Genomic DNA, 21,910 nt, shown 5'->3' with positions numbered 1-21,910 from the left:
GAGAGGAAAGGAGAGGGATAGAGAGTTAGAAACATCGATGAGAGAGAAACATCGATCAGCTACCTCCTGCACACCTCCCACCGGGGATGTGCCCGCAACCAAGGTACATGCCCCTGACCGGAATCGAACCTGGGACCTTTCAGTCCGCAGGCCGACGCTCTATCCACTGAGCCAAACTGGTTAGGGCGGAGGTAGCGTTTTTTAAAAAAATATTAAGATGGGAGAAATTATAGCACATTTGTATGAAGATGTAGTTATGTAGGTAGTTATTTGAGAAGATCATGTAGCATAGTGAAGTCACGTCCCCAAGGAGATAAAAGGGGACAGAACTGGTATCTAAGTGGAGGGTCAGGGTGTAGACAAGCTCTAGTGTGGCCTGTCTGATGTTCATGCCCTTGTGTGATCCCACTCCCTTGAGTGTGGGAGGGACCTGTGATATGCTACTAACCAAGAGAAAGAGCAAGTGATAGCATGTATACAATTACATATACATGATTATGTTACATGAGATCCTAATGCCTGTTTTGCAAGATGCTCTCTCCTTTGCTGGCTTAGAAGAAACAAGCACCCATACTGAGGTCCATGTTGCAAGAAACTTCAAACAAGAGGCTTCCAGTCCAGCACTTACAAGGAACTGAATGCTACCAACAACCAAGCACACTTGGAGGCGGATCCTTCCCTGTCTGAGCCTCAGGTGGGTCCACAGCCCTGGCCAGCACCTTGATTGTAACCTTGTGAGACCCTGAAGCACAAGACTCAGCTGAGACATGTCAGAATCCTGATCCCAGAGACTGAGAGATAAATGTGTGTTGTTCTCAGATGTTAAGTTTGTGGTAATATTACACAACAAAAGAAGATTAACGTAGCTGCCTTCAGAGAGGTCAGACAACTCATCCACTGAATAGGAGGCTGCAGGGTCCACAGCACCAGCACAGGCAGGTGGTGAGCTGTGGTGGTGGGAGTATGTGGAAGTTCTCTCTGATTGCTTCTCTTTTCTTAGATAGAAAACACAGTGACTTTTTAAATATGAGGATGGGAGAGGTGCTGGAGGTTTGAGGTTTGAAAGGAGGTATGAAATAATCATCTGGGAAAAAGGCTGGCAAGTTTTTCTATAAAGGACCAGATAGAAATATTTTAGGTTTTGCTGGGAAGAGATAAAACTGAGTAATAACTGGGCAATTGTAACTTATTGTATGCTGAGCAGCACTGTGCAATGAGGCGGGCTCCACTAAGACCTCAGATCTACCACTGGAGCATGAGAGTTGCCACGACCAATACAAACACATGAGCATAGCTGTGTTCAATAAACCTTGAATTTTATGTAATTTTCATGCCATGAAATAGTCTTTTGATTTTTTTAAAATATATTTTATTGATTTTTTACAGAGAGGAAGGGAGAGAGACAGAGAGCCAGAAACATCGATGAGAGAGAAACATCGATCAGCTGCCTCCTGCACATCTCCTATTGGGGATGTGCCCGCAACCCAGGCACATGACCCTGACCGGAATCAAACCCGGGACCCCTCAGTCCGCAGGCCGACGCTCTATCCACTGAGCCAAACCGGCTTCGGCAGTCTTTTGATTTTTAAAAAACCACTTAAAAATATAAAAAGTTCTTAGCTTGCAGGCTCAAACAAAACCAGGTGGCAGGCTGGATTTGGTGATGCGCCTAGCTCTGGTCTAGGAGACTGGGAGATGCACAGGACTGCAGGGCAGCACTAAGGGCCAACCATGAGGTCAGGGGTCAGAAATGTAAAATGAGGCCCATAACACAGTGCTTTTCTTCGGCCACATTCAGCTGCATGGTGCAGGTACCGTAGCTAGAGAATCCGGGATGTCCTAAGAGAGGGTGACCAAGGGTGAAGAGCACGGAGGATAAAAAGTATGGGCAGGAAGTCTCTAGGCCACTGAATCCTTTTACTTTTGCCGGTCCAATGGGCAAGAGCCATGTTTCATTGTTTTCATTCCCATTTCTCATATTCTGAGGAAGGTCTAGCATCATTCCATGTTTACTATTCGTATTAGTTAATGTACTTTGCCTTTTTCCTCTTCACCTTTTAAAATGATTTATTTTTGTACAGATATTAATTAGCATAGTTCAAATTTCAAAAAGGTCCAAAACTCTCCTTCCTACTTCATTTCTCTGCCCTTCAAATTACCTCCTGGGAAACAAGCAATGTCATCAGGTCCTTGTGTGTCCTTGCAGAGGTATTTTATGCTTAAACCAACATAAACATATACATATTCTTTTCCTGTCTCCCACTACTTTTCTCACCAAAAATAAATCTAGAGGATTATTCCATACCAGTCTATAAACAGATTCCTCATCAATTTTTTACAGCTCTGTAGTGTGAGACATATCAGAGCTAACTGAATCAGTCCCCTATTAATATATGTTTATATTATTTATAATATTTTACTATTAGAAGCAGTGGTTCAATCCTTGTAATTATTTCATTTTGGCCACTTGAAGAACATTTACTGGATACATTCCTAGAAGTTCCTTTGCTCCTTTATCTATTTTCAAACTAATTTGCAGGAATTTTTATTAAATTATTTTTTTCTTTTCTTTTTTTTGTTAATCCTCACGTGAGGATGTTTTCAATTGCTTTTTAGAGAAAGTGAAAGGGGGGGGGGGAACAGAGAGAGAGAAACATCGATTAGTTGCCTCCTGCACATGCCCTGACCAGGGCCAGGGATTGAGCCTGCAACCTAGGTACATATCCTTGAATGGAATTGAACCCTGGACCCTTCAGTCCAAGGGCAGACACTCTATCCACTGAGCCAAACCGGTCAGGGCCAGGCATGTCTGATTTTAACTCTTATAGTACTTGCTTCCACATCCCACCTACAGACCAAGGCAGGCTCCTCTGCTGGGACCTTGGCCGCGACCCACAGGTTGAGAACCGCTGCTCTATTCAAACTGGCTAGGGCTGTAGAAATTTTTAATATATTCTTCCTTCCCCTTTAAAATAGATATTTTTCCTAGTTACAAACTCATGGTAAATATTTTTTCTAAAATGTAATCGTGAACATGCTCCAAAGAAAATTTACCTTCCCCTCCCTCCCGCAATGAGACCCCTTTTACCGTCTTTCTTCTGTGACACCAACCATGACCAGTAACCCTGTCTCAAACCTGGGAGACACCCTGACTCCTCTTCTCTTTCACAACTGTGTTCTTAGTCTTGTTCATTTTTCTCCAAACTGTCTTCAATAACTGCTTTTCTCATTCCTGTGTTTCACAAGGAGGTCAGGTTCCCCGGCACATAATGTGCGAAGTTCAAACACCAGGATCCTCTCCTATCATTTGGCCCAGTCCTAGGGTCATGGAACTTGATTGCCATGTGCTCACCAACAAACTGTTCTCGTCCACCCACCCTCACTGTCTGATCCATGCTTATGATTGCCTCCAACTGGCCTGCTTCTCATCACCTTTTTTCTCTCCCCTCTGAGGGCTGGGGTGAGCGGTACCTGCAGTGCACGGTGATGGGGTGGTTCCCTGACTGCTGCTGCTGCTTCTGCACGGCTGCGATGATGTTGATCATGCCCTTCCCATCGCTGGGGATGCCCACTTCAGGCCAACCATGGAAGTGGAACTGCCGGATCTGCCTGCTCTTGTTCTCCTTTGGAGGAAGGGCCATCAGAGAGGTAGGGGCACCCAGGTTTCCCTGTGGGAGAAGCCTCATCCACCAGCCATCTTACCCTGGTGTTGGTGACCAGGAGGTCTCTGACGGTGTAGCTCTCACATTCCTCCTCCTTCTTCAGCTCCACTGTGATGTCTCCATAGGACACCAGTCCATCTGAGGGCCAGTATTGGGCACACTTCTCCTGGAAGGACAAATAAGAGTGTAAGGGGCTCAGAACACCATGTGTGGAAGAGGCAGGGCTGCCCCATGAACTGCCTGCCCTCTTTCCAGCACAGCTACCTGTTACCCAATACACTTCACCCCCAAAGTATTGAAAACTCAGAGGGTCATAACGTTACTTAACATTACTCCAGGACATCTATATTTAACAACTTATTTCCACTACCAGAGATAATCAATTAAGCATTTGGTGTTACTTACTTATGGTGTACTTTGCAACACTGATGGAGTCCTAGAAAAACTCGACCATCACCCCATAGGGGCATCCAACACTCAGTGGCAGGGTGGAGGGTGAGGAGGAGTGAATATCTTTGTTCCAACTTCTCCCCTCCCTTTTTTTGTTTCCTTGGAGCGTTCCCATATCTCATAGCTGTTTACATGCCAGACTGCTAATCCAGAAAAACCGAACCCAATTATATCACCCTTGCCTAACCATGGTGCTTTACCACAGCCCAGTCCACAATATGCCGTCATTCTTCTTGTTCTTTATTTCTCTCATCTGCAATGCTACCTTAAAGTTGCTAGCACTTGCATGTCTGTCCTTGCTAGTGAGAAGATGGTTTGCTGTCTGTTTTTTACTTTAAAGATTTTTTTATTGACTTTTAGAGAGAGGGGAAGGGGGGAAAGGAGGAAGGGAGGGAGGAAGAAGGAGAGGGGGAGAGAGAGAGGGGGAAAGGGAGAGAGGGAGAGAGGGAGAGAGGGCAACATTGATTGACTGCCTCCTGCATGTCCTCTACTGGGGATTAAGCCCGAAACCTTTCAGTGGACAGGACAATACCCAACCAACTGAGCCATACAGGCCAGGACTACTGTCTGTTGTGTTTTTTTTTTATACCCAACTCAGTTCCCTCTACAGCTTCTTGTGGGCTGGGGCTGCTTCTCTTCATCTTTGTATTCCCAGCACTTTTCACAATGCCTGCCTATGCTAGGTCTCAGTAAGTATCTGATAAACGAATTTGTTCAATGTCTGTAGAACAACCCAAGGTATCTATATATATAAAAGCCTAATATGCTAAGTGTCCCCTCAGGAGTTCGACCAACCGGAAGTTTGATCAATCGCTATGATGTGCGCTGACCACCAACTGCTAGCACAGAATGAAGGAAGGCCCCAGCCAGCAGCCAGCAGCCAGCAGCCAGGGAAGGGAGGCCCCGGCTGGCAGCTGCTAGGGACCCTATCTGTGCACAAATTTCGTGCACTGGGCCTCTAATAAATACATAAATAAAACAAAATCCTGTTCATTTCTTTAGAGCATTTGGGGGAATATCTTAGATACTTCATTACTGGAAATTTAAAAATCCTTAATAACCCCTACCATCAGCCTGCGGACTGAAGGGTTCAATTCCAGTCAAGGGCACATAACTTGGTTGTAAGCTCCAGGCCCTAGTTGAAGGCATGTGGGAGGCAACCAATCAATGTGTCTCCCTCACATTGGTGCTTCTGTCTCTCCCTCTCCATTCCACTCTCTCTAAAAATCAATGGAAAAAATATCCTCGGGTGAGGATTTAAAAAAATCAATAAAAACACATTTAAAAAAAATCCTCAACCATAAATGTGTTCTATGTTCATTATAAAAGATTTGGGGATATTAAGCAGAAAAATAAATACCACTGATAGTTAAAGCTTTCTGACTCTCAAAGAAAAAAAGTCAATTTTAGTACACTTCCTTGCCTTTTATATTTGTGATCATTCACTACCCCCTTTATACATAATAATGAGCTTATTTTAAAACACAGGATTATTGGCCCTGGATGAGGGGCTCAGTTGGCTGGAATGCTGTCCTGTTCACCAAAAAGTTGCAATCTGATTTCCGGTGGGGTGCATACAGGAGGCAACCAATCGATGTTTCTCTCACATTGATGTTTCTCTCCCTAAAAATTAATAAAAAAATAAAAAACATATCCTCGGGTAAGGATTAGTAAAGTGGTGGATCAAATAAATGCCACAGACCAGTGCTATTATACGTGGGCCCACTAGGAGCCAGGGGTGGCCCCTCTCTTCAGTTAATCCTAAATAAGGATCATTTACATAGATTCTACTGGTTTTTAGGGCTCTGGCGGGTAGAATAAGTTTCTACTTTATTTTATTATTTATTTTCTTTTTCCCCCTCTTTGTCTTTTTTTAAATTGAATTTTATTTTTAAATTGATTTTTAGAGAAAGGGGAAGGGAAAAGGAGAGCGAGAAACATCAATTGGCTGCTTCCTGCATGTGCTCTACTGGGGATCAATCCCGCAATCTGGGCATGTGCCCTGACCGGGAATCTAACCGGCAACCTTTCGATGCACAGGAGAATGCCCAGCCAACTGAGCCACACTGCCCAGAGCTAGAATGAAGGATAGTAACATCAATGATGAGAGAAAATCATTGGTCGGCTGCCTCCTGCACGCCCCCTACTGGGGATCGAGCCTGCAACCTGGGCATGTGCCCTTGACTGGAATCGAACCCAGGACCCTTCAGTCCGCAGACTGACGCTCTATCCACTGAGCCAAACCAGCTGGGGCTAGAATGAATTTTTCTACCACAGTTTCCTCCCAACATGCCTTTACACAGTTATTAGGACTGAAGATTGGGGCTTTTGAATTATTAGAACTGCTAAGATCCAAATGGGCTTGAGAGTAACAGAGTATATGAGCTAGAATCACACAATGACAAGAAAAAAATACTGTGGACGCTCGAACAACACAGGTTTGAACTACACAGGTTACTAATATGGGCCTGTTTTTCATTAAATATACAGTCAGTCCTCTGTATTCCTAGGTTCACATCCGTGAATTCAACCAACCACGGACTGAAAACAGTATTTTTAATCTGTGGTTGGAAATCCATGGCGATTCCTGGAACCAATCCCCTGAATGTAGCAAGAGATGACTGAAGTGCTTGGAGAGTCATCAACTGAGACGGGGGTTAGGACCCCAACCCCTGTGTTCAAGGGTCAACTGTACTATGGTCCCACACCTAACAGCTTTAAGATACTTTAGATCTTAGTTTAGGGAACGAGGCATAACAGAGAAGAAAAGGGGCAGACTGGAAGGAGGTCCCCAGGGATACAGAATTGGGAAACTATCAAGAAAGTCCCTTCTTAAAACAGGGCAGGGAGTTGGTCAACAGTGAAAGCAAATGGGGGACCTGCTGTGGCCAACTAATGGGGACAACTACCCCAGGTGGTTACAGATGGTCAGAACCAAAAAGAGTTACGTTAGCACTGCAGAGTGAGTTTCAAGGTGACACAGTTATTGTAGGGAAGCAGGTATGGTGTGCTGAGAGAAAACAAGCCTGGTAAAATTTTAGGATTTAAAGAATAAACAGAAGCCACATTAAGACAATTACAGATGTTGAACTGATGGTAGGAACTTATCCTACTCAGCCAGGTGAAGGCTACAGGATTTACTTAATTGAGCCCTCCATGTGGACAGAACACCACCAACAAGGAGGCAGGTGGACTTAAAGCCAGCTACTTGAGAGAAAAGGGGAACAACGGAGGTAAATGGAACTCCAGGGCGCTTCCTGTGGCTGAGGTGGGAGACGGCAGAGAGCTGTTACTGAGGTAGCACTAGTTCAAAGGCTGAGTTAAGCTGCTGGAAGGCAAGGTTTTGGGGAAGAAGGTACAGGCTTTGGAATATTTAAAAAGAGAAACTTCAGTGTACAAACCTATTGAAAATGACTCTCCTCTAGGCAAAAGGGCAGGGACTCCCTGCCTTCCTCAGGAGGTATAACATGGGCCTGAGGAATCCGGACCAGGGCTAGCAGTGGCTATACCCACTGTGGCCCAGGCTAAAGATGCCTTGGGATCCTGTTGATGGAGAGCCCTGCCCTGCCTGGGGAGGTGGGAGGAGAGTATGCACAACGCTAGGCTGTGGGTAGGGAGGACAAACTGTATTCAGGAGAAGAGAGGGTGTGAGCTGTCTGAAAACTGAATGCAAGCTCAGACCACACTGCTCTTCCAGTCCTGAGAAGCTCCTGATTGCTCAGATACCAACTGGCTGGGCAATACTGCCTAGAGATGGCTCTTTGGGCAGTTTAAGTTAAAGAAAAGGTCCAAACATACCCCATAACCCCCTCCCACCCCACCAGCTTTCATGTGTCCTCTGTTTCCTACAGCCCAGGACCTTTTTGTGCTCACCTGGCCTCTCTCCTCCAGTTCTGTCAGCATCACGATAGAGCAGGATTTCCACTCCCAGATCATCCGCCAGAAGTCCTCAATTGTGTGGAGAAGAGGGCCCTGGCTGGCGATGTAGGAGTCCTTCTGCCGGTAGCCCTGTATGGGCCGTGTCAATGGTAGCAGTGAGGTGGTTTAATCAGGGAGGGGCCAGTGGAGAAGAGGCTACTAGGAAGGGATGGGGCTGCTTGGAGGCAAACCCATTTTAGGCAGAGATCCCTTTTGGCCAAGGACCAAACTCTGTCTGATAAGCTGGTCTTTTTCTATGAGGGTGAGGGAAACAGGGAGAAGCAGGCCCTGGTTGGCGATGTTGTCCTTTTGCCAGTAGGAATGGGAAAGCTCAGAGGTTTTCAGCCTTTGGCTGTGGTTTCTGTTGTGAACTTTTTCCTCCAGTTATTACCCTGGTATAGCTCCTGCTTCCCCCCATCTTCTGCTCTCTGGGACCTGACAGATCTAGGGTAGGGATCAGTTCTGAACTGATGATTGATTCAAAGATAACTTTGCCAACACCTGGGGGATGAGGGGAATGCAAGGCGCAGATGAATCTCCATGGAGTGTTGGGAGCTCTGGGGACACAGATAGCACTTACGTCAATGAAGGATGCGTTCACGTAGTCTGTGTTCTCCTCACCCCTCTTAACTGGAATGATCACTCTGTTGAACTCATCTGTAGGAAGGAGAGCAGATTGTGGTTCCTCAATATCACTTGTCCTCTCCTCCCTCTCCTTCCGTCTTTCCCCCCGACCCCAGGTTCTGGGCAGATATATCCTAGCTGGGCAATAACATGTTTGTTCTCTGACCAGGAGGGAGAATCCCTTTGCCTTTCATGCTATTTTATTTTTGAAGCCATTAAAGAACTGAGGGCAAAGAGAGGCAATGCCATAATTCTTGTCTCCAAGCTGATCATTAACTAGCACCTGAGAAGTGGAAAAGGTATAGGGGAAGGGTTGGAGGCGAAGGCTTTGGGGTGCGGAGAGGGCTCTTACATGGAATGATCTGTAAAACCCGGTTCTTCTTCATGTTGGCTGGAAGGTTTCCAGTCCGCATCTTGTCATTCTGGATTTTGATTGATGTTAATTTCTGAATTGGGAAGGGGAGGAAAAACATTACTGATCCCAGTAACTGAACTTGACAAGATTATGCCTGTCACTGAATCTGTGTCTCCAAGCCATTCTGGCTGCATACAGCTCCTCACCATAACCCTGACCTTCATTTCCACATGTCTTTGTTGGAACACTTTCTTCTGTCTTTAAGCTCGGTCAACAAGTGAAAAAAGTGTTTGGGAAACTGCCTTCCTTCCAGGCTCCTGTGGACCCTTCTGGATTCCCTTGGGCTGGAACTTAATGATCATGGAGCAAAGATCTTAGCCTGACAGGAGGTCCACCTTCCCTCTCCCTGCTGTTCTACCCGAGGCTGTCTTTGACTCTTTAGAAAACCTTATTCAAATATATACCACTTTCTGACTTGGGTGAGGACTAACAGTAACAACAAAAAATACCACTGCTGCTTTAGCCATGTGGCTCAGTGGTTGGAGTGTCATCCCTTGCAGGTTCGCTTCCTGGTCAGGACACACACCTAGGCTGTGGGTATGATCCCCAGTCGGGGTGTGTCCTGGAGGCAACTGATGGATGTTTCTCTCACATCGATGTTTTTCTCTCTCTCTCCCCGCTTCCTTTCTTTAAATTCAATAATCACATCCTTGGTGAGGATAAAAAAAAAAAATTACCATTGCCTGACACCCCCAAAACAAACCAAGTGATTCTAATGTGCAGGATGGGTTGAGAATGACCAGGGTATGAGCAAAGGGCCAGAGACCCACCTCCTTAACCACTCACATACCTTTTAAGTGTTTTCATCATTTGTTGGTAAATCTACAAGGAGTCAAGCATCCCACATTTCCCACATCACATGAATCCTTCAATCTGAAAAGGTGGTTCAGGTCCAACTCACCTTAAACTCCTCCTCTAATCCATTGTTGCTGGTCCCTGGGATTTTGTTGTAAATTTTCTGCAGATGTGTTTCTAGAGAGGTCACTTCCAGTTCTGTATCTCCATAGAGATAATGTTCCAGAAGGGCTTGGTATATGAAGACGTACTGCATCTGAAACCGGATGGTATGCGAGTGCTGAGTTACACACAACACTATCCCTATGGTGGCAGACCTACTCCCTCCGACCCCCATTTCCCTCCAGTCCACTTCTCCTTTGATCCTAGCAGGGATAAAACAATTCACTCTAACTGTCCCAATTCAGTGACACAGGGCTTGAAATTTAGAGTCACCCTGGGGTGCTGAGCTTAGGAGAGAGGGTCCTACTCTGGCAACCTTCTGGAGTGAAAGCCTGGAGAGAAAACAAATCCAACTCCTGCCTATTCTAAGAGCAAAGATTTGATAGTCTGAAGGGACTATCAAAATCTGGCGACACACAAAACCTGTGCCAGCTTGCCTCCCAGCACTGTGCCCCGTGCCCTAACCACAGAGTTGATCTCAACAGTAAGGATAAGCTGGATATAGCTGACTGTGTCACAATCCTGCAGGGACTAGCTCTTTCAGCTGCTGCATGCCTTCTTCCCTCAGGACCTGTTCCTTATCCTGTGCAAATGAGCCCAGTGCAAATGACACCTGCCTTCCCAATTCCCCTAGGTACAACGCCCTCTGTGCTTCATGTCTCTCTTAATACACATTTTACCAGGGCCCTTCATCACACTTTATGATGATCATTCACAATAACCTGGGAGACTGAGTAATCCACGAGGTGGCAGATGTTTTGGTCCTGGCATGCCCCCACCTTGCTTCACCCGCAAATCACTCACATCTGTTTGCACCATCTGGCAGCGCTGTGCCCGGATCCGGCTCACAAAGCCATACACGTCCACCTTCCGCTCTGTATGCATCATGTCCAGCATGGCATCGATGACAACAAAGGTACCTGTCCGCCCTACACCCGCACTGTAGCCAGAGAGTAGGGGTGTTACAGGCATGGCCTACATGCCTCGTGGTAGCATGTAAGGAGGGGGCAGCACAGGCCAGGGCTCTGTCTTTAAGCCTCGAAATTCTAATTCTGAATGAGGTAGAGCTGGGACTCTCGGGGAACCAACAAACCCCACTGCACCTTGAACTCTTTACCTCTAGGGTTAGAGAACCTTTACACTTAGAGGGGCCTGAAGGCTCCCAGTGCACAAGGCAGCAATCAACCTAGTTTCCTGGCTTCACAGCAGTGGCTCCCCCACACACACCCCCCCCCCCATCTTGGAGGACTGCCCTTCCCTTTTTCCTCGAGTATCTCTAACCAGCACGAGAGAGGAGTCTCTCTGCTACCCTAGGGACCCTAACCGCTCATCTGCGTTATGCCAGCCTCCTCAGCCAGGGCCTGTGCTTTCCCTTGGGAACAGAGTGTGGTATGAGTGGGAAGCCAAGGGTCAGGCCACACTGACCTGCAATGGACCACGATGGCCCCTGCATATTGAGGGTTACAGGCCTTCACCTTCTTAAGAAACTTGAGCATACCGATGGGGGTGAAAGGCACCCCAAAGTCTGGCCAGCTGGTAAAGTGGAATTGAGTGATGAGGCGCTGTGGCTTTCTGTTGGTCATGTCTCCCACCTGTGAAGTGAAGAAATCCTGTGTGTTGGCCCTGATACCCTGGAGTAGGTGGGGCAGCCCCAGGAAGGGAAGGTGAGGCTTAGGGGCCAGGGCCAGCTGTGGCTGTTAGTGACAATAGGGAAGTGAGGGTGTACCCAAGAAAGTTCTAACAATGAACAGATAATCATCCCAGGAACCCCACTGGGTAAATTATTACTATTTTTCTCAGTCTACATATATGGAATGTAAAACTCAAGGTAAATGACCTGGTCAAGGTCTCAGAACTAGTAAATGGCAAGGTCAGTACTAAAATGCAGGTCTCCTGACTCTTGGGAAGCTCTCTTTTCATAGCACTACACTGTCCTCAGCTCAAGGCGACCTCTGTTTAAGCCTTCAGGGTCACTCTGGAGGGCCAGGAGCAGGGCTTATCACATCCTTGATGTTAGGAGCCATTGGAATAAAAAAGAAAAAGCGAGTCAAGTACCCAGAAGATTAACCACCTCCTGATGCAATTGATTCATACTAAGATGATAAAACTCCATCTCAATAATCATGTTTCTCGCCCTAGCCGGTTTGGCTCGGTGGATAAAACGTTGGCCTGAAAGGTCCCAGGTTCAATTCCGGTCAAGGGCATGTACCTTTGTTGCAGGCACATCCCCAGTAGGGGGTGTGCAGGAGGCAGCTGATAGATGTTTCTCTCTCATCGATGTTTCTAACTCTCTATCTCTCTCCCTTCCTCTCTGTAAAAAATCAATAAAATATATTAAAAAAAATAATAATCATGTTTCTCCCAGTCATGAAAATGCTCCTTAGTTTTCACAAAAGAAGTTCCCTGGGAGCCAGATCTCTGGTTTCAGAGTCCAAACACAACACACAATCAGCTTCCTGACCACGCCGAGGAAAAGGGGCGATAACACAACCTATTCTGCCCTCTTAATGGTCAGCAGATCCAAAGCAAGAGCCAAGAAAAGGAGGTAGAAAACAGTACCTGCTGAATGCAGAACTTTCGCACTGTGTAGTCCACCAGGACGGTCACATCTTCTACGGACACACGGATATTCCCATAGGTCCAGCAGCCTTGATCTGGCCAGTACTGGGCACACTTACACTGGAAAGGAACAAACATGCACCCCCTGACCTTAAACCTCCCGCCCTTGGTAGATGGAAAGGGCTGGAAAGAAAAGGACCACAATAGCCAAGACTGAAGTCCTGGGAAAGTCCTATGGCCTGTTTTCTCACCTCAGACAACTACCTACTTATTTGTTTTATCTGCTCTTTTTGCAAGTTCCTCAGTTTTCATCCTGTTTAGCGCAGTCTCTTAACTTATGCACATATACTTCTTGTTCTTCCCCATTCCCATTATTCCGTCAGTTCAGGGCAAATTTGTCATACTCTAGAGCGAGCATGTCTTATTCCCTGGAATCAGCAACCTATGAGGAGGCCACCAGGGTGGATTGATGCAGGCTGTAAACCTGTCATAAGAGGCCCAAGGTCTTCTCTGGTGTCTGGTCCTTGGACAGCTTTCAAGAGCCAGAGGTTTGGTTGTAACAAATGAACCTAACGCCCAGACCTAATGCTATCCTTCCCAAGCACCATGGAGGTGCTGAATAGTACCCCAACACCCGTGTGGGGATCAAGGTGACTCAAGGGCCATCCTGGAGAAAAACTGTCATGATGGGGATTCCCTCCTGGGGACTGATCCAGGACTCAGGACTGGGGCTGGCTGTGACCCAGTGATGGAGCTGGCCAGGTATGGACTTGGCGGTCAAAAATAAAATGACCAGTCGGAAGACTGCCTCAAGATCAGGCCAGGGCCTCAGATTCCCTTGCACTTGGTGCAGGGTCTCAGTTTCATATAGCTCCCTCTGCCGACCCAGGAGGAGTGACAGGAAACCACAGGAAGGAGGAACTAGAAAGTAAAAGAGAAAAAGCCCCTCTGTGATGCTTTCTTGGCCAATGGCCCAAGTCTTTCTGCCAGGCTGTTTGGAACCAGGGTGAGTTGTCTGACTACCAGACACAGGGAACATGCCCTAGGCCAGTGGTCAGCAAACTCACTAGTCAACAGAGCCAAACATCAACAGTACAACGATCGAAAATTTTTTTGAGAGCCAAATTTTTTAAACTTAAACTATATAGGTAGTTTGCTTCTTCTTTGCAGTCATGTCAAACAGGGCACCTAAAAAAATGTTTCATTTTATAATAATAAAGCTACCAACACAAAATAATTACAATTCTTAAATTGATGACAAAAATACCTGTAGGATTTGCAGCTGGTTGGAAAAATACAGGTAACTTTATGCTTTGAGTAGGTACTTTTGTCACCCACGTGCATTTTGTGGACGCGACTAGCACTAACCACTGCACAATGAGACTGCTGACTGACTGGCTCACTCAACGCGTGCATGAATCGCGTGTGCCTCCCCCACGCTGCATATCCCGCGGGCCCGCCTGTGCCATGTCTCCCATCGCCCGACTGACCGACACCCCCCGACTTCTTCTAACACCACTTCTTCAAAATAGACTCGCCCAGGCTGAAAACCGACTTCTGCGCATGGGCCACAAAGTTTCAATCGCACTGTACATGCGTGCCCGCATGTGGTATTTTGTGGAAGAGCCACACTCAAGGGGCCAAAGAGCCACATGTGGCTCCCGAGCCGTGGTTTGCCGACCATTGCCCTAGGCAACCCTTGGGATCATCGGAGGCCTTTGGGACATAGGAAAGTCTGGTAGGCATATTAACCTGGGCTCTGTCTGTAAGAATGACTGGCAAGGAGCCACAAAGGGTGGAGAGTCCAGACACAAACACAGCTCTAGCAAAGACCCTCTGCTGGTCATGCCTGTATCAGAGGCCCTCCTAACAAATTTTCCACTTACCTCTTTTCTCTCCTTCAGGTTGGTCACCATGACGATGGTGGCTGTGTTTTGTTCCCAGATCATCCTCCAAAAATCATTTACTGTTTCTTCTTTTGGTCCTAAAGCAGCCAATAGCAAAAATGAGAACCCATGGCAAGCGGAAGAAAGATGCTGGGAAATTTGAAACATTCATTCTTGACTTTGGAAGCCTGTGCCCACACATCTCCAGCTAAATATCTAATACATTGATCCACCCACCCACCTGCTAACTGAACATTCCCCATGTATCTACCAGGCACTTCACTAAAAAGTGAAGTGAGTGTAGGAGGCTGTCAAAATATAAAGAGAACATGAACAGTGTCTCCCAAAGATATATTGTTGAGATTAGAAAGCACAACTATTCACTCAATATCACATTATGGGCCAGATAGTGAGCTAAGTGTTTTATATCTCATTTACTTCTTTCCACCATGCTCTGAGGTAGGTGTCATCAACCACAGAGGGGTTAGGTGACTTGCTCAGACTGGAATTTAAAATTTACTTCCCACACAGTCCTTCCCAGAAAGCCACTAGAAGATTTCCAAACAAAAATGAGGAAGCCAACAAAGAAAGAGAAAGAGATGGGATCGAACACAGAAGGGAGACTAACGCTATCCAAAATGGCAAAAGAAATAAGGTTCTTGAAGGATCCCAAGATAAAAAAATAAACTCCATGTATCTGAATTCTTGAGAGAATATATTTCTAGAGAAGAATTTTCCTTGCGGGGAGGGTGGGGGGTGGGGGAATGGAGGGAGAATCAATGTTAGCTATATAAAAAAGTAAGTGAATAGGAAAAAAGGGTAATCATTAACTCTCAGAAAAGAGAAAACCAAAAATTGTACCAAAAAAATCATATATCATGTGCTTCAGTGTTAAATATATTGGTATAGTAATAATGTAAACAACAAATGTTATCTTAACCTCAAATTGTAATTTAACTCTATTGGGAAGAGTGGGCAATGGGGGAAAAAGGCAACATATGTAATACTTTAAATAAAGAATTAAATTAAAAAAAAAGAGTGGGGAAAAGAGACATGTATACGCATGTCTGTCTGATTGAGTGTGAGGTTGTTTGTAAGAGAATTAAATAAAGTATATCATCTACCCATAAGGAATCAACAGATAAAAATGGTTGCATTAGATTAAAAGAGTAAGGGAGAAAGGGGGAAGAACATTATTTTTATAACCTTTGTAATAACTTTGACTTCCTTAAAATTTATATTCCCCTTGGTAAAAATGAAAAGAAAATTACAAAGAAAAACAATGATAGAAGTGAACATATGCCAGAAAGATATACAGAAGAGTAATTGTTTCATTGCCTGGCAAGGTCAGGACAAATCTACTAGAGTAGGTGACATCTGAGTTATATGTTAGGGCAGATCAGTGGATGGGAGCTTAGGGAGGAAGCAGGGAGAAGAGGCACTCCAGGCAGAGGTACAGGTGGCTGGCAGCAAGAAAGAGCACGAGATACCCAGGGATGTAATGAATTCAGTGAGGTAACTGTGTAGAGTGCATGGAGTGGTGGAAGACGGAGCTGGAAAGATAGGTAAGGTACAAGGCCTGTCCTATAGATACTGGAAAATCATGAGGATCCTGACAAAAGTTTTCCTCGAAAAAGAACATTCTGGTGGAAAGAATGCAAGGAGCCAGGGTGAGGGGTAGAGGAATCAGTCAGTAGGCTACTGTAACAGAGCTGGAAGAAGAAGATGGGAGTAAGGCAATGTGTCAGAGAAGAGAGATTTTGAAGATGGAAATAAGAGGACTAGGCATAGACTAAGGGACAGGTAGAAGATCTGGATTATCCTAAACTGGCTTGGTTAATTGGGTAGATTATATTCCAGTCATGGTGATGGCCAAAGAATACAGGAGGAAAGCAGTCTGGGGTCTAAGGAAGAGTCATGTTTTAGTTTCTGATGTTAAATCTAAAGAGTACGTAGGGGTATCCAGGTGGAAGAGTACAAAACTAGTTTGAAAATGTGGCTTAGGAGAGGTCAAGAGAGGCAGCAGCAGCAGCCAGAGGTGAGTACTAGATGAGCTGTCTCAAAGAGAATACAGAAAACAGAAGGGGTCAGACAGAATGCTGAAGACTCTCAGCATCATTCAGTTCAGATAGAATAAAAACCCTGGGAAGGAGATAAGAAGGAGCAGATGGAGAGGCAAGAGAACTGAGAGAAAATGGTGCCATGAAAGACAGAGATGGAGTTTCAAGGAAGCAGTCACCCACATAGTTGGGAAGAAGCTACATTTAAGGGGCAAAATGAAGAATAAGAGCCAGGGAAAGAATATTTAGAAAAGTGAGAAAAATCAAGGTAACTGAACATCAGGAAATAACAGAGGAGTTTCAAGGAGTGTGAAGTACTGTGGAAGGGCTTAAGAGGACGGGACTTACGCCGAAACCGGTTTGGCTCAGCGGATAGAGCGTCGGCCTGCGGACTGAAAGGTCCCGGGTTCGATTCCGGTCAAGGGCATGTACCAGGGTTGCGGGCACATCCCCAGTGGGAGATGTGCAGGAGGCAGCTGATCGATGTTTCTCTCTCATCGATGTTTCTGACTCTCTATCTCTCTCCCTTCCTCTCTGTAAAAAATCAATAAAATATATTTAAAAAAAAAGAAAAAAAAAAGAGGACGGGACTTTGAGAAAAAGTCAACCAGGAAGTCACAGTAGACCTTAATTCACAAATATTTTAGTGTCAACAAAGTACTATGGCAAATAATGAGAGGAAAAGACTACACATGGTTGTTGGTGCCAAAATCATCACTGAGTAGGTGTTAGCACAATTGGGCCTTAGAAGACAGATCTGAATTGACAGACGGCTACAGAGGAAGAGAAAGCACGGCCTGGTTATGTAAAAGCCTGACCCCAGTGGGAGACTGTGGGGGTAAGGAGGATCTGAGGCTTTTCCTAACTTACTTTACCTCAATCTCTATTTTATGTCTAATAGAACTTTCTGTAATGGTGAAAATGTTTTATATCTGCACTACTATGTCACACCATGTGTGTTTAGCCTTCTCCAGTCTTTTTATACATGTAGCTAGTGAGCCTTAAAATGTGACTACTATAATTGAAGAACTGAATTTAAAATTTTAATGAATTAAATTTTTACTTTTAAATGGCCACATGTGGCTATTGGCTACTGTATTAAAAGCATAACCACTTACCAAAATTTATGCTTGTTTTCCTGTACATTGTCCTCCACTAACTAAAGGGCCCATGGTACTGGGTCCCTGCTCTGAGGTTCCTAGACCACTTATCTATACTAATAAAAGGGTAATATGCTAATTAGACCAGATAGACTGGACATCTTCTGGACAAAGCTGCAGTGGCTGCGAGGGCTTGAATTTCGTGCATCCGGCCTCTAGTCTATTAATAACAGTGGAGCTCAGGCCCATGAGTGGCAGGGAGGAAATGAGCCAGCCTGGACCCTGGGAGGTGGCCAATCTTTTCTGGAGATTGATTACAAATTCAAATTCTGAGCAGCCTAACTAGAACCTCATGTTCCCAAAGGGTCATACCATGTGTGCATAGCCTTCTCCAGTCTTTTTATGCACACTTACAAAAGGACTTCTTTTAAATGACCCCTGGATACTAAGTCATCAAGTTCAAGGCCTTTAGTTATAAAATTGCAAGGTAGATTACATTTTTTTTCAGATAGTAATCTTTATAGAAAGGCTACTGCATTCAGATTAATCTATTTAGCATTTGGAAGAAATAACCCAAACCCACTATGAGCTCATGGATAAGCCTGAGTAAAAAATTATCATTAATTACTTGCTGAGCCAGAGTGGCTCTATGGTTGAGCATTGACCTATAAACCAGGAGGTCACAGCTCGATTCCTGGTCAGTGCACATGCCCAGGTTGCAGGTTCAATCCCCAGTAGGGGGAAGGCAGGAGGCAGCTGATCAATGATTCTCTCTCATCACTGATATTTCTCTCTCTTTCTTCCTCTCTCCTTTCCTCCCTGAAATCAATAAAAAAATATTGTTTCAAAAATCATTACTTTACCTTGTGCAGCAATGAATTTGTTCTTTTCTTGGTAGCCCTGAGGGGAGAGGAGAGTGGGAAAGAAAAAGAAAGTGAAAACCAAAAATGGGTTGGAAATAATATTCTCCAGACTCCCAACCAGTTAACAAGGCCTCCCTATGAAAAGGTCCAGGCAATTAACAAGAATTTCCATTCTAGAAATTTCCAAAGGATTAGCTTTAGAGAGCAGGAATCAAAGATTACATGATCTAGGTAGTCTTCTCCAAGTAAATTAATGAAGAATATCCAAATACCAAATCCCAGGCTAGACCCTATTTCTGACGTGTCTCAGAGCCTTACAATCTGGGTCTTAGTGTTAATGGATAGGAACCCTCCAAGGCAGAAGCATATGTGGTGGTTCCAGGGATGAAGCTGGGCTCACACTTGGAAAGAAAATGGTTATTTTCTTGATGATGCTTTACCCTGGTGCAAAGACTTTCGGGGAATAACCTGTGGGTATGGCAGGTCAGCTCCCAGTGTTCTGGGTTCTCCACTAAAGGCAGTGAGAGAAGCAGCAAAGGAGCACTGGGATATAGCTAAGGAGCCTCTGAGAAACTGACAACTGGCAGTAACTGCTAAAGACCTATACACTCTTAGACATCTAAAGGTGAGTGAGGAGATTGTTCCTTCTAAGACTCCAGGCTGGAACCCACTTGCCAACTAAGCCACTGCCTCTTTTGCCTCCCCTTGTGACCAATGTCAGGTTTGCTTTCACACTTTTGTGTTCCCCACACCATAGGTTCTAGTCTCCACTGGCTGTTGCCACCACTTCCCTTCAAGATCCATCTGTGATCTTAGCTCTCTGCAAAAAGGGCTTGGTAATGGTTGCCAGGGATGGGAATGGGGTTTAACTGTATCTGGACAAGAAGTTTTTATTGAAGTAATCAAACGTTCTAAAACTAAGAGGCAATAACTAAAGGGTATAGGGTTCCTTTTTGGAGGTGATGAAAAGGTTATAAAATTGACTGGTGATGGCTGCACATATCTGTGAATACACTAAAAACCACCGAATTGTACACTTTAAATGGGTAAAATTATGGTATATGAATTACATACAATAAAGTTGTTAAAACTATTCTTAAACAATTAGGGTGATGGCAGGATGAGTTGGTAAATTTTATAAAATTTACTGACTTCTACACTTTAAATAGACCAAATTTTTGTTATATAAACTATACCTCAATTAAGTTGGAGAGAAAAAGGGTCTGGTAAGTATAACTGGCAGCCTATAACAAATGGCCTTGATTTGCTTCAAAGGACACTGTCTACCCCTATACTCCAAATCCAAGGCACATTTGCTCCCTCTTTCTCACTGATCTCTCATCTGCACTTAACCCTGCTGACCATCTGGCATTTCCTCCATGCTTTACTTTTTGCCCTCTGAGGTGCTCTTCTCTCCCAGTCTCCTTTTATCTTATTCATGAGTGTCTCTTGCTCAATGTGTGTGTGGCAGAGGCTGGTGGGCCCCAGGGCCCAATATTCTCCCTCTAAATAACTTCCAAGACCATGGCTTTGGAATATCTCCTCTGAGCTCCAGATGAATATGACCAACTGTGTGCTGGACATCCACTTGGATCACTGTATTTTCTATAAGCTCTACTCTTGAAAATATACAATCAATCACCAAGTCCTGTTAAGTCTACCTCCAAAGTAGCTTTTATTTTGTTGCTTCCTCTTCAACCTTCCTACAGGCCCTCATCATCTATAACCTACTACTATAACAGCCCCTAGTTGGCCCTCTTAAATCCATGTTGCACATAGTAACCTGAGTGACCAATATACAAATGAGGCCATGTCACTTCTTGTCTTTAATACCTTCGATACTACCCCATTGCCCAGAGAATTAAAACCCTTAGCCGTACTGAAAAATTGCAGCTACTGTAAGGTAGCTTATTCAACACCCAGTCTCACCCACTGCTATCCTGACTTTCTTACTACAGGGGCCAAGACACTAAAAGCTAAATTCCCTATATTCATCCCTTGCAGTTTAGTTCTGCACAGACCTAGCAGATGCTCCCACATAAGACCAGGGGTAGAAGTGAGCGATGTGAGATAGTGATTGTGCTAGCAAGATTTGGTCTTTGGGCAAGCATGGCAGAAGCATCCAGGTCTTCTGCAGAGCTTTCACTATGAGAGTTACAGGGTAGTTGGGTACCTCTGTGACTGCTCTATTCCTCATTGAGCAGCACCTTAGCTTGGTTCATTGGCTCTCCCACAGATTTTGTAAGCTATCCAGTATCTTATAATAAACCCCTTTTACTGGGCCAACGTGGCTCAGTGGTTGAGCATTGACCTATGAACCCAGAGTTCACGGTTCAATTCCCAGTCAGGGCACATGCCCAGATTACGGGCTCGATCCCCAGTGGGGGTGGTGCAGGAGGCAGCTGATCAATAATTCTCTCTGGTCATTGATGTTTCTATCTCTCTCTCCCTCTCCCTTCCCCTCTGAAATCAATAAAAATACATGAAAATTTAAAAAAATTTGTTTTCAGTCACTTAAAAAATTGACTCCTCAGGGAAAACTTGAAATGACAAATACTCCTCTTAACATGAAGCTGGGAAGGACACAGTTCAAGATAATGAATGAAAAAGCTTGAGTTCCTTACATTGATGAATGAAGCATTGATGTAATCAGAATCTGGAACTCCTTCAACTGGTGTCAGATGGACTCTAGAGTGATCATCTAGGGGAAAAAATTAATCTTTAAATATTTAGTTAATATTAAAATAGTTAAATCCAATTTTATTTCTCACTGGTCCTGACACAATCAGGCCAGATAAGACATTTGTGCCTATGTGTATAGAGATACAGATGTATAAAGATGTCACTGCAGCAACTATTTATAACAGCAAAAATTTGGACATATCTCAATCATCATTAGGGGACTAGTTAAATAAAGATGTGTCCACAGCTCTGGCCGGGATGGCTCAGTTGGTTGTGCACTGAAAGGCTGCCAGTTCGATTCTGGTCAGGGCACATGCCTGGGTTTCAGACTTGATCCCTGGTAGGGGGCATGCAAGAGAGAGCTGATCAATGTTTTGCTCTCACATTGATGTTTCTTTTCCCTTTTCTCTAAAAATCAATAAACTATTGTTAAAGAAAAAAAAGATATGGAATAGTAAGCAGTTGATAAAGAGGAAAGTGAGTACTTTTGTTTCTCAACAGATGAATTGACAATATACACTGAGTGGCCAGATTATTATGAACACCCCATCAGTACTTCGTTGGGCCACCTTTGGCCTTCAATACTGCGGCGATTCTTCTTGGCATTGACTCCACGAGATGTTGAAAGGTGATGTGAGGAATCTGACACCAGGCCTGATGAATAGCACCATCCAGTTCTGTGAGATGTGATGGTTGTGGAACCAGCTGCCTGATGGCTCTTTTAACTTCATCCC

The 21,910-nt window shown here is 44.8% G+C and overlaps 1 protein-coding gene across 6 annotated transcripts in view; it reads right to left on the bottom strand.

The window, feature by feature from the left end:
• Nucleotides 1-21,910, bottom strand: part of PTPRA (protein tyrosine phosphatase, receptor type A) — a 97,921-nt gene that overhangs the window by 3,445 nt on the left and 72,566 nt on the right. For all 6 annotated transcript variants that reach the window (XM_006758030.2, XM_006758027.2, XM_015560240.1 and 3 more), the window contains 12 exons: nucleotides 21,119-21,195; nucleotides 18,495-18,531; nucleotides 14,472-14,569; nucleotides 12,586-12,705; nucleotides 11,452-11,618; nucleotides 10,831-10,966; nucleotides 9,971-10,120; nucleotides 9,007-9,100; nucleotides 8,611-8,687; nucleotides 7,986-8,120; nucleotides 3,703-3,828; nucleotides 3,472-3,623 (listed from right to left, as the gene is read on the bottom strand). In XM_006758030.2, coding sequence (XP_006758093.1) covers nucleotides 3,472-3,623; nucleotides 3,703-3,828; nucleotides 7,986-8,120; nucleotides 8,611-8,687; nucleotides 9,007-9,100; nucleotides 9,971-10,120; nucleotides 10,831-10,966; nucleotides 11,452-11,618; nucleotides 12,586-12,705; nucleotides 14,472-14,569; nucleotides 18,495-18,531; nucleotides 21,119-21,195 — 1,369 coding nt within the window. The remainder of the gene's footprint in view (nucleotides 1-3,471; nucleotides 3,624-3,702; nucleotides 3,829-7,985; nucleotides 8,121-8,610; nucleotides 8,688-9,006; nucleotides 9,101-9,970; nucleotides 10,121-10,830; nucleotides 10,967-11,451; nucleotides 11,619-12,585; nucleotides 12,706-14,471; nucleotides 14,570-18,494; nucleotides 18,532-21,118; nucleotides 21,196-21,910) is intronic.

This window comes from Myotis davidii, unplaced genomic scaffold (genome assembly GCF_000327345.1).
Source record: "Myotis davidii unplaced genomic scaffold, ASM32734v1 scaffold32, whole genome shotgun sequence".
In the NCBI taxonomy this organism is placed as follows: Eukaryota; Metazoa; Chordata; class Mammalia; order Chiroptera; family Vespertilionidae; genus Myotis; species Myotis davidii.
This window is presented reverse-complemented; position numbering and strand designations above follow the sequence as displayed.